The sequence below is a fragment of the Neovison vison genome, chromosome 7, assembly GCF_020171115.1.
Source record: "Neovison vison isolate M4711 chromosome 7, ASM_NN_V1, whole genome shotgun sequence".
Taxonomy (NCBI): domain Eukaryota; kingdom Metazoa; phylum Chordata; class Mammalia; order Carnivora; family Mustelidae; genus Neogale; species Neogale vison.
In genome coordinates, this window is record NC_058097.1 from 197,018,339 (window position 1) to 197,030,556 (window position 12,218).

Sequence of the window (12,218 nt, forward strand, 5' to 3'; positions counted from 1 at the left end):
CGGTGCCCGGGTTTCCTTAGCTAGGAAAGGAGGACGAGCGAGAGGGGCACATCTCGCTGGGAGCTTGAAGATCTAGAACAGGCAGAGGCTGTGCCAGGCCCCACTAAGCCCTTGGGCACCAGTCCTAGGGAGGCATCCTGGGTCTGGGGCTTCCTCCGCACACTCTGCCACTGTTTCCACCGGGAGCAACAGCTCTTCACAGCCTGAGTCACAGAAGCCAACATGGGAAGTTACTAGAAGGATGTGGGGGAGAATCAGGGGATCCGGGGGTACTATATTGCCCGAAGGTTCTGGTCAGCCCTCTGCCCACACCTTCCAACCAGGTCTCAGGTCTGCCCCGACCACGCTAGGCATCCAGAAGCAGGGGCACCCGTTCACCTTCCTACACTTGGCAGGGGTGAGGGGTTCCTCAAAGGGGAACTAAGAAGAGGCTTTTAGGGAGAGGTGTTGGGGAGCAAGAATTCCGGTCCCCTCAGAGGTCCTTCGGGCTGGACAAAGAATCACGTTGACATGAGACAGAGTCACAGGAGAAAATCGAATTTAGTAGGAGCGCGGACAGGGAATCCACACAGACACGGAAACTGCAAAGACAGGCCAGGCGAGGGCTCTGCGTCCTTCCTGAACAAAGGAGAAGGGGTAGGGCTCTGGGACTGCAAAGGGAAGGAATGTTCTTCATGGGACAGTAAGAAGACCAGATGTTTGGTAATTAGATGTTTGCCCTGCCGTACAGATGGGCTGCTCAGATAAAATTTATCTCTGGAAAGACCTCCAATTTAGATTCTTCTATGTAGTTAAAGGAGGAGCAACTGTTTCTCATGAGCCCTCGGAGTCTTGATTGCCCTCTGCTCAAACTAGCCAGCCCGCCAAGCGGCCCATCTTGGCAAGGCACGCCCTCGGTCCCTACAGGGCAGAGGCTGCGAGGCACCCAATGTCGCCTACCAGCACCTTTCTGCATTAAAGCTCTCTGCTCTCCAGCTCGGTCACCGTGCATGGCCTCCACACAACCATGACCTACTTAGCACCCCCTCCCCCAAAAAAAGGAGCTGCACTGGGGTGTAAGCCCCTTTAGAAAACTGTTTTCCAAGCCGTGGCAGGCCTGGGTGGGGCACCCCACAAAGATGTGTTCGGTTAACAGTTGTATAAGAACCGTCTCGGCCTTGGAGTTGCCTTTGGTCACGCTCAGGCCTTGGCGGGAAGACTCAGGCCAGAGGCCCCGGCCGGGGGCTGCTCCCACCGCGAGCCACTCACGGGCTGCCTCCCTCACTGCAGACGAGGCTGTGCTGGGGCCTGGGCCCCCTCAGGTCCACCCTCTTGCCTTCCAGCAGAGCGGGGGCGGCCGCCCCTGAGCCGGAGAGGGTAGAGCTCAGTGTGTCACCCCGACGCTGGCCCGTTTGCCTGAATTACGTGACCTACCCGACCGTCAGGGGCATGTGAGCGTGCAGCCTGATTTAGGCGCGTTCTCCTGTTGAGTCAAGGAGCCTGAGGACCCAGAGGAGAAGCTCGCTCTGAGTAACCAGGGACAAGCCTAGCTTTGAAGTCATCATGCCGCTCGGATCTGGAAATCCTGAATGGGACCAACATGACAGCCAAAGGGACATCTCCAGGGGCCTCACCCCAGCTAACTTGGCAAAGTGTCCTTCCCACTAAGCTAAGAACCTGAACTTGGCGCTTGGGGCACGTCCTCGGGCAGCTGGCTCTGCAGCAAGGGGCCCACTGCGGTCTGGGGGAAGGTGCCCAGTGACCTCATGCGGTAGATGCAAGGCAGGGAGAGGTGTGCGGAGGGCCTGGGGAGAGGAGAGAGTAAGGCGCAGCAGGGGCGCCCGTGCATGGGTGACCAGCCGAAGCCCTCTCAGATTCCGTGCTTCTTCTCACCAGCCCCTCCGGGCCCCTGCCGCCCTACCATCACTCTACGACCGGAGGCGAAGCCAGGGACTAGCCTGTGTTGCCGGACTGCGATTTTTCAGCTTCCTCCGACAAAGCCAGACCGGCTTCTAACTCTCCCTGGTGTCCTGTGTCCTTAGCCCCGGACGCATGCCAGGCGCCGCCAGAGTTCAGGAGTGGCACAAGGCAGTAAAAACGGGACTAAAGCCCAGGGATTCTCAACACGGGCTTAGATTTCGCAAGCTTTCTTCAGGGCCGTGGCCTCTTCTGACACCACAAAGGGCTGGCGGGGTGGTGGGGCAGGTGGGCCAGCCAGGGCCCGGGCCCGACCCCCTCCCCCAGGCTGTGCGACCAGGTCCCTGACCCCGCCATCCTGCAGTCTCCTCCCTGCTTACAGCTCGGGATCAAAAGGCTGTGGAAAGGCCCCAGTGAGATGTTGCATGCACGTCAGCGATCCCCTCGCATGTTCAGTACTGACAGTCCACAGCATCTCCGCACGTTGTCCACAGGCAGCCTGTCCCTGTCACCTTGCCAGGAAGGAATGACAGAAGGGCTGGCTGGAGGGTCCATCAGAAGCCCCGTCTCCCGACAGCCCCAAAGCTGCCCTTCCTGCCGAAAGCAGAAGATGCCCTCCCAAACCTCCTGGTAGAACCAGCTGAGCTCAGGGTGGACTGGGGAGGGGGCAGGTTGGGCGGCAGCAGAAGAGCACTTGGCTCACAGCCGGCTTCGTGGCCCACTGCCCCTCTCTGTCCTTTTAGACGAGCTGACGGCAGGTGGCAGGAATGCGGCGCCACCCCGGCTAGGCTGGGCCCCGCACGCCCCCTGGTGGCGGCCTGGGGCCTGGCAGGGCCCAAGCTTGGCCCAGGAAGAGGCAAATCCACAGGCCTCCCCGCGGAAAAAGCCTAAGATGGAAAACCAAAGTGCGGGAGAAGAAAGGAAAAAGGCCACTGAGAGCCAAGCCCCGGGGCAAAGGAGCAGGGGCAGGCAGTCACTCGAGAGAGGACGTCCAGGTAGATGAGGCTTTGTGGACATGATCAAAGAGGCCTTTCAGCAGAGCCTGATCCTGACTCCCACCACCCCCCACCATCACCCCCTCCGGTCCCCCAACCCCACCCCCCACCCCCGCCCCAGCAGCCACAGGTGCACTTCGCAAACCCACTGGAGCCGCCACACCATGTGTAACTCATCGAAGTTTATTATGGCAATGAATTCTACAAACACGAGCGATCGTTCACCCGGTCCGGAAGCTCGCGAACCAGCCGAGTCCATTAGTGATTTCTCTTCATAAATAACTTATGAGAAGCAAGCACAATTGGCAAGCAACCGAGGGCGCGGATGGAGCATGTCCTGGAGAACGCCCGCTGATGGCGCGGGCCGGGGGCAGGGCCGGGGGCAGGCACCAGAAGGTCGAGTTTCCCCGCAGGCCCCCGGCACCCCGGGCCCACCAGACGCTGGGTCCTCAAGTAGTGGACATTGCAAGGCACGTGTGACTTCCTAGCTGATAGCAGCTCCGGAGTCTGCCCTTGAGACCCGGTTCATATCCGGAACAATCAAGTTAATGCTTCGTTCATCACATCCCTTTGGTCTACTGCCTTCATTATTACTGAACGCGCTTAAAACCCCCAGCTGCCGGGGGGCACGCGGGCCGCAAGTGGCACGGAGTCACAGTCCCTGCCCTGTACATTCCGAAGACGAGAGAAAAGCCACGAAACGGACTCCGTCCGACAGAGCGATGGTGTCTGAGAAAGCACCAGGTGGGAAGTGACTGTTGGGCGTCCTCTGATGTCTGTCTGAGGAGGGGGGCTGGGGTGGGGGGAGCAATGCCAGGAGCCAGAGGACGGAGATGAACGGGGCCGGCGGTGGAAGGGGGGCTGCTGTGGATGAGATTCAAGGCACTAGAGGAGTGGATGGCTGGGAGGCAGGGAATCCAGGAGTCAACCCGAAGTGGAGGGCCCCAGAGAAGAGCGTGGCGGGGAGGTGACCCGGCCCTCCACTCCTAAATGAGTCCGGCATGACCACTATCTCCTGGGCCGGAGCTGCTCCCTCCCGTCCAGGCAAGGCGACCCCTTGGATTCTCCAACCAGTGCGAGCAAGGTCTGGGGTCCTCCTTCACAATCCCCAGCTTTCTCACTGCCCTGGCTCCGCTGCCACGGTTCAGACCAGCTCACAGGACACGCTTCTCTGACACGGGCCTCACAGAGTTCAATTATGGCTTTATGGGACTTAAAAGTCAGCAAGTGTTCTTCCTAACTGCACTCCCCCCCCAGTCCGACCCCAAACATGGTGCGTGGGGCAGGACATCCTTGAAAGGACCAGTAGACACGGAGTGGCATCCCAGGCTGTGGGCACCGGGATGAACCCGCCAAATCCCAGGAGAGAGGGAGGGGGCGAGCAGGGGCCAGAGGCCAGCCCCCGCCTCACCGAGATCACCGCATTCGGTTCCGGTGTCCGCGAGCGCAGGCACAAGTACGTGTCCTCAAACACGCGCTCCTGCTCGCTCACACGGACACTCACGAAGAGGTCCCGAACCCCCCGCCTGGCTAGCACCAGAAGACCTAAGTCAGTCACTAAAAGGAGGCGCTCCCTTCTCCCAACCCCCGACCCCCGCCCTGGGAGGCCAGGGCGCTGGAGCGCTGGGGTGGCGGAGCCAGTCACCCTGCCTGGTGTTTTCCAGGCCTCCACGCTCCCAACCAGGTCCCCGCCAGGCCCCGTGTGCGGACACAAGTCCACTTCCATTGAACCTCGAATCTCAGTGGCGGGTGGGCCAAGGGCTGTGGGACAGGTCGGAGGAGAGAAGGACCGAGGGCCAGGATGCTGTCTAATACCCAGGCCAGGTAGGACCCTGAGGTGGTGGAAACCCATAGGGAGGTGCAGGCCCAGTGGGGTAGGGTGGCTGAGGGGGTCCTGAGGGCTGGGGCTGACCTGGGAAGCTCGGGAGCGGGGGCTGCGTTGGGTAGGGAGGTCTTCCTCCTGGCGAGAGGTAGGGGGCCTGTTGAGGATAACCAGGACTGGGGGCCCGGCTCCCCGCCAAGGGGTACCCGGGGCCAGAGGCAGCAGTGGGGGCCACGGGATAGCCTGGCCGGGGAGGTGTGCTCCGCTGTGGGGACCAGGAGTAGCCCGCAGCACTCCGGGGTCCCGGGTGGGCTGCCGGGTAAGGGGGGCCCAAAGGCCCCCCGTAGGAAAACGAGGGCTGGGACACCACAGGGAAGGGGGCCGGCTGGAGCGGGCCCTGGGCGGTAGGGCCCGTGGGAATGCCAGGGGACGGGCTGTAGGGCAAAGGGTAAGGAGGCACTACTGAAGGTGGCGGGGACGGCTCTTTGGCCACAGGGGGTGTCGCCAGAGGGGCCGGGCGAGGTGGGGGCGGCGGGCGTGGAGGAGGGGCGTCACCGGCCGGCTCCTGGGAAACTCTGGGCTTCCTCATCACATCCTGGAGCTTCTCCACGCGCACCCTTCGCAGATGGGACAGCATCCTCATGGAGGAAAAGTTCTCCAAAAACGTTTCCAAGGGCACCTCGCCCTCCAGGAACTTCTCGGCCATGGCCTAGAAGATAGAAGGTCTGGTGACAACAGGGGACTGCCTGGGATCCAGGCTGCCCGTGCTCAGCCCTCCCCCTCAGCCCGAGGCAGGGGCTCCCTGCCTTCCCTGGTCCGCACCGAGGACTTTCTCCTTGCATCCCTTCTCACCGCTGACACATTCTACCTGCACTCGCTGGGGTCTTCCGGCTCCCTCACCAGAACGGCCACTCCTGGAGGGCAGGGGCTGTGCTGGCCACTGCTGTCCCCCGCCTCGGCACCGTGCCAGGCTCACGGCGGCTCCCGCATGTCCGAATAAATGGACGAACACTAGCTACTCGGCTGCTCGTGCAGGGGGGCCCCGCGCTGGAAGGCCCTGGCGGCTTCTTCCACCCAGAGCACGGAGAACTGGAGGGAGCCCATCCGCCCACAGACTGAAGACATGGCCAGAGGCAGGCAGAGCAGAGGCCAGGCAGCTGGGGCGGGGCTGGGGGCCGAGAGGGCCTCCCCCGGACTAATGGTGTCCCCCACCTCTGCTAACCCCCCTTGTCCCAGCTTTGCAGACATTCAGCGCTCACTCCAAAGGGCTCCCGCTCCGGGGCCTGGCCCCACCCACGGAAGAAGGCGCAACGGCGGCCGCCTTACCTCAGACTCTTCTTCGATCTTCATGCCTTCGATCTGCAGGAGGTCTAACAGGGTCTCTGGCTGCAGCGCCGAAGAAAATTTCTCTGGGAGGGAGGGCAGAAAGATCCACATTCTACAAGTGCCTTTCAATTCCACGTTAGGAGCTGAGCTTTCAACAAAGACCCTCGGAGTGTTCTCCGTGCGCTCAGAGGCCGAGCCATGGCTCCCAGGGGGTCTGCTGCGGAGCCCCGTGGAGCCCAGTTCTCTGAGGTCACCTTCCTGAGCAGAGAGGGGCTCTCTCTCTCTCTCTCCCCCAGACCTCGGCTAGCCAGCCTTCCCAGTGCCAGCAGGATGAAGGACTCGGGCATCAGAGCCCACCAAGCAGCCCCAGCCCTGTGCTGCCACGCAGCGGGGGAGGCAAGGCTCCCACGGGGTCTCGGCACCAAGCTTCTTCAGGGCGGAGACAGGACACCGCTCCCCGCTGCCGCCCCCAGCACTTCACAGACGGCAGGTCCCAGGACACTGAGAGCTCAGGGCACAGAGGCCGAGTTGGCGGTGTCGCCCAGCGATAGCACGGGAGGCAGGCTCTCGACTCCAATCCCAAATCTAGCCCCGGAAGCCTGGCCACATTCCTCTCTGAGCCTCATTCTTCTCATCGATGAACCAAGAAAAACAGGACCCTCCCTTCCCGGCTGTTGCGATAAAACGAACGTAAAGCACTCAGCACGGGGCCGGCACGGGCTCATCCTCATGGCTGGCCCTCTCCTGTCCCCGGGAAGGGAGAGGGAACCCATCCTTCCGCACCACTCCGGGAGCTCCTCCCAGGCCAACCTCGAGCGGGGCCCCCGAGTTAACAGAGGAGCGCCCCAGACCAGACTCCCAGGCCGCCCCTACCCAGCTTCGCCTTCTGCTCCTGGCACCGCTCCACGAGCTTCCGGAGCTCCTGGTACTTGTCCGAGAGGTTGGAGCGGCTGATCTCCAGGGGGCCTTGGAACTCCAGGTTCCGCTCCGCCAGGCTCCGGTTGGTGGCCAGCGCCATCTCCCGCTCCAGCTGCAGGTCCTGGACCTGGAAAAACAGGACACACCGTGAGAACCGTCACCACCGTCACCCCGACGCACCTCATGGCAGGCTACACCCGGGGCCTCTGGGACTCAGCGACCCTGATGGGAGAAGAGGGTAATACCCGCAACTAGGGCCCGAGGGACCTGGGTTCAAACCCTGAGCCATGCGCTCTGAGCCGGGCGCCTCACTGAACCCCGAACCCAACACCCGGGGCCATGGACACAGCCGGAATGCGGCTGAAGTCAGCAGCTTGCCCAAGTCACGGGAGGAGCAGCCAGGCCCACCGCAGCCCTGCAGAGCTCCAGCAAGCCGGGGGACCACTAATGTGAATGACTCAGAGGCTTGCCAGGAGGGAAGGGACCAAAATCCCAAACTACTTATCCCCGAGATTCTGAGGCGAGAGGCCTACTCTCGTGCACTGAGATGGCCTGAGTCAGAGCACAGGATGGCTACTCAGAGGCATGAGAAGGGCATGGCCAGACCAGGACGCTGAGTCCGGGGAGACTTGTCCTTGCTTCCCAGGCCACACGTAGGTCCTGCAGAGAAGCTGCGTGGATGAGCTAACAGCGGGGCCCCCAAGAACTAGAGGGGCCTCACAGCCAACGGGAGGCCCCCACCAACACAGGCAACCTGAGGCCATACACCAACCTCTGCCCCTGGCCGTGTCCCCCTGAAAGCATGTCCCCAAGCAAAGCAGCGCTTCCCCTCAGCCAGGTCCCTTGTGACCATTAGCAGGGGAGGCGACAGCCCCAGGAGCCCTCCCCAGACCTGCTCCGGCCTGCAGCTCCATCCTCGTGCCCAGGAGTCTTCCACCAAGGTGGGGTGGACAGTCGGACCTACCACCCCGGGACCGTGACCGTGCATCGAGACCCCCGTGTGGCACAAGAAGAGAGCGCTCAGCGCCCAGGAGAGGGCTGAGGTCACGGCCACGCACAAGCACCTGCCAGGCAGGGGCCGCCATGGTCAGCGCGTGATGAAGGGACCAGCTCCGGTGCCCCCCACCCCTGGCCAGGGGTGTCCCCGTAGCCTGCCCTCCTGCTGCTCCCCAGCCACGGAGCCTCGGGCTCCGAGCTCTGGGGCGGCCTGGAGCCTGCGCGTCTCACTCCCTACCTCCCTCCCCTCCACAGGGCGGCTGCTGGGGCCCAGGGATCGGGGGGGGGGGGGTACCGGCCCTCCCGGGTGCCGTCCTCTCCCTGGGTCTCAACCAGTAACTCCAGCTGTGTCACTCAGCCCTGCGTCTTGCCCTGCACATTCCTGCCTGTTCCACATCCTCGCCCGATCTCTCTCCGTCGGGATTCACTCTGACGCCCTCCACCAGTCCCGGAGGGGAGGGCAATACTTAGACAGTTCCGGCACCCGCCCAAAAGAGCTCGCCGGCCTGCCTGGACCCCCCCACCCAACCATGGCCCTCTGGGGAGAGAGGCCCCCTCCCAGCCAGCTTGCTTCTCTCCAAGCAACGTCCACACTGCACACCGACCAGCTCCCGCCTCTGCACGGCCGTGCGGCGATGTATAAAACTGGGTTCCACTGACCACAGTGGAAACCTCACCCGAGAGGTTTTGCAAATCTAAGGAGCTCGCCCTACTTCGCTTCCCTTCGATCCCAGGGGTGTTCTTGCCCTCCAAGAACTCCAATCGACTGGTCGGGCAGGCTGCACGCCACGAAATTCGAGTCGCCTTCAGCCCCAGGGCTTGTCTGCACTTCCATCTCCTGCCATCCTGTGCTTTGGCATCAAGTCTGCAGCCGCCCGGCTTGGGAGTCAATTAATTACTCTGTGTCAAGGCTCACTTCGCCAAGTTACACATCCTTCAGAGCAGGCCTTGGAATTCCCAGAACGCCGTGCTCACGGCAGAGTCAAGAAACACTCGGTGCTTCATTCACGACAGACAAACGGAGGATGAGGGAGTCTGGCTCGGTGCTGGCTGGGCCAGACCCTGGCCGGGTCACAGCCTGACTGACCGCTGAGGCAGGCTTGGCTTCCAGTCCTCACTGAGAAAGGCTCAAGGCAGCAGAATGTGCTGCACTGAGTCCCCCTACCTGTCCTCCCAGCTTGCCCCCTACTTCATCCCCGCCCCCTACTCTCCCCCACTCCCCACCAGCAAAGATTGCTCACTTGGTTGGTGGGGCAGCTGGGGGAAGCTGGGGGCAGCCAGAGCTCAAGGCAGGAAGGGGCAAGGGAACATGGCCTCATGGGGCATCCCTTACAGAAAGCGGGGAGAAGCCGGACGGGGTAGCCTCCCTCGTGCTGAGAACACAGCGTGAACCCCCAGCAGAGACACACCATACCTGTTCATCAGTGAAAATAAAAATCTATTCCGAACGCTAATCCGATGAGCTTGGCATTGCTTGTGCTTGTGTCTGTCCCCAGCATGAGGGGCACCAGGGCTGGCTTTCAGAGCTGGGGACAGGCAGGAATCACTCGAGGTGGGACTGTGGGTATACCCAGCTCTTGGCCACATCCAGCCACCTGACCTTGCAGGGGTCACGGGGTCAAGGAGACGGGAAGGCAGGGAAGGCCTTTATGAAGCATAAAGCTCTACACACTCCGGGTTATTTTACTCCCGTGGGGACTGGGATGGGCTGAGTGGTCAGGTGCCAGTGATTACAGGAAATGGGGTCAAACAGGAGATGAGCCCATACCCCAGGCCAAGGACGGCTCCTCCCAGAGATGAAGGGCCCGACAAGGCCCTTAGGGAAAGGCAGCCACAAAACAGTACCAGTACTTTCAGAAACCGCCTCAGGGTCAGGCTGGAACAATAATGGGGACTCACAAAGGCGCCCTGGACACCCCAGAACTCCTAGAAAGCCCAGGAACTGGATTCAGATCTCGGAGACTTCTCCGGCTTGGTCCAAACCGGGGGAAGGCCACAGAACAGGTAGGAGAACACGGCCCCAACTCCCACTGAGCCGGTGTCCCAAAGCAGGGCCGCAGTCACATCTGCCAGCCTTCCTCGGGCCCCGTGACAGCCTTGCTCTACCTCGGGGGCCTCCTGGGCCAGCCGGTTGATGGCCTCCGGGTCATTCTGCATCTCCTCCAGCTCCTCCAAGGTCTTGTCTTTCAGAGTCTCCATCTTCCCTGTGAACACAGAACGGAGGGAAAGACCACACTGCAGTTTCCCACGGTGCTTCCCCTCAGCCGGAAGCCTCAGGGAGGGGCAAGGGTCCCACCAAGCACCGGGCCACCCGGTCATCCCCTATCCCCGGGAGACCAGGGAGCCACTCCTTCCACCAAACCATGAGCAGCAGGATAAGGGAAAGCCCCTGGCAGCCAGAGGCACCACCATGCTCCTTGGGGTAGTAGATAAAGCTGTCCAAGGAGCACCCAGGAAAGGGCAGGAGGAGAAGCCAGGCCATTGGGGACAGAGACCAAGTTGGGTCCAAGGCCACCTATGGACCCTGATGCCAGCAGGCCCTCTTGGAAGCGTCTATTTCTTTTTTTTTCTTTTTTTTTTTTTTTTAGATTTTATTTATTTATTTGACACAGAGAGAGAGATCACAAGTAGGCAGAGAGAGGCGGGGAAGCAGGATCCCGAGCAGAGAGCCCGATGCAGGGCTCGATCCCAGGACCCTGAGATCATGACCTAAGCTGCAGGCAGACGCTTAACACACTGAGCCACCCAGGCGCCCCGGAAGCACCTATTTCTGCCTGAAACACACCTGGACCCGCACTCTTGGGGGCCGTGTGGCTTCAGCATCCCAGGTTCAAGGGCATCGCTGCCTGCTCTGCTTAGTGCCCCGACCCCCTGGGCTTTCCCTCGACTGCTCAGCGACCACGCTCTCCACACGCCACGGAAAGGGACTGTCACGTGCAAGGCCTCCTCAGAGAAGAACAACAGAAGTCATCAAACTGGCCCCCGAGAACTCAAAAGGCAAAGAAAACTGACCAATCCCAACAGAACAGCCACTGTGATAGAAGAGATGGTTTCAGCGCCCCTCCCCACCCCCGTCACTCTGCCATCGTCACACGCTGGACATCGACAGTCTGTGTGATAGAGGGGTCACAGCCAAGCTCCGGGAGGGAGCCCGGGGACGAAGGGAAAGAAGCGAGGTACGCCGAGGCCACTCTTCCTTTCTACTCACTGGATCTTCCGCCATCTTCGTCCTTATAGCCCTGATGTCGATCTTCCCCATTACAAGAGTGATGTTCGTTCTCAAAAGATTCCAGGTTCCAAAGAGACGGAGACCAGGAGGCCCCCGTCCTCCCTGGCACCGGCGCTCAGCCTGCAGGAGCCCACGCTGCCTGGCACTCTAGAATCAAGGACCAACGTGACACCTGTGTGGCCAGAGGGGACCTCCGGGTCCTAGCTTCCCCATCTGGAATGGAACGCGACAGCCTCTCTGAGGTCATCAGAAAGAGGAAAGGAGAAACTGATCAACAGTGACAGCCTCCCACTGGCCAACAAAGTGCTGGTTTACTCCTCTTACATAGGCATAGCTATGACCGGTGCCCCCTCCTCAAGCTCAAGAAACGAGTTTCTTGACAACAAATTATAGGGTCACCCCACTGAGAAAGGGCTAGCCAAACAGAGCGGCCACCACCATCTCTGATCTCCTAAGGCTGCATGTGGTCCCCAAGCTCTAAGGCAAGGAATAGCGAGTTTTGCTCATGCGGTCTCTCCTGATCACGGGGGGAGGGGACAGGCAACTGTCCCTTTACAGGTGGACATCAGAAAGGTTAGTAAAGGGCAGAGTAAAAATCCAGACCTCCTTTCTGTCCCCATCTTACCCTGCTGCTCCAAAAACCCTTGGTCTGAAAGCTAGAGCAGGGGAACGGCCGGCTGAACAGGCCCCGGGAAGGAGAGCTCTGGGGGCACACTGCTTCCCACCCTGCAGACCGAGGGAGTCCGCCATGAACCAGACCAGCAGGGCCAAAGTGGACAAGTGGAGCAGCACTCTGGAGACAGACCTGGTCTGAGTCCCGGCCCTGCCCTTCCTAGCCGAGGGTCCGCCTACAGCTGGGACCTCCCTGAGCCTCGGGTTCTCCATCAGCAAAATGGGTTGGCGTAAGGTTCGCAGACACAGTGCGGGCTTACAACAAACGCTGGTGGAGGCCTCCAACGCCACAGAAATCACGTACTACTACGGCCGACGGCGTGGCCCGGATCCCACGGCAATCCAGGCTCCATCACAGAACCAG

General features: G+C 61.3%; 1 protein-coding gene and 1 pseudogene across 3 annotated transcripts in view; both read right to left on the reverse strand.

Moving 5' to 3' along the window:
• Window positions 1–3,058: 3,058 nt before the first annotated feature.
• Window positions 3,059–4,617, reverse strand: LOC122913687 (annotated as a pseudogene).
• VPS37C (VPS37C subunit of ESCRT-I) overlaps window positions 4,037–12,218 on the reverse strand; it is a 78,314-nt gene continuing 70,132 nt past the window's right edge. For all 3 annotated transcript variants that reach the window (XM_044259401.1, XM_044259403.1, XM_044259400.1), the window contains 4 exons: window positions 10,060–10,157; window positions 6,913–7,084; window positions 6,040–6,122; window positions 4,037–5,422 (listed from right to left, as the gene is read on the reverse strand). In XM_044259401.1, the coding sequence (XP_044115336.1) occupies window positions 4,700–5,422; window positions 6,040–6,122; window positions 6,913–7,084; window positions 10,060–10,152 (1,071 nt within the window). In that variant the 5' untranslated portion in view covers window positions 10,153–10,157 and the 3' untranslated portion in view covers window positions 4,037–4,699. The remainder of the gene's footprint in view (window positions 5,423–6,039; window positions 6,123–6,912; window positions 7,085–10,059; window positions 10,158–12,218) is intronic.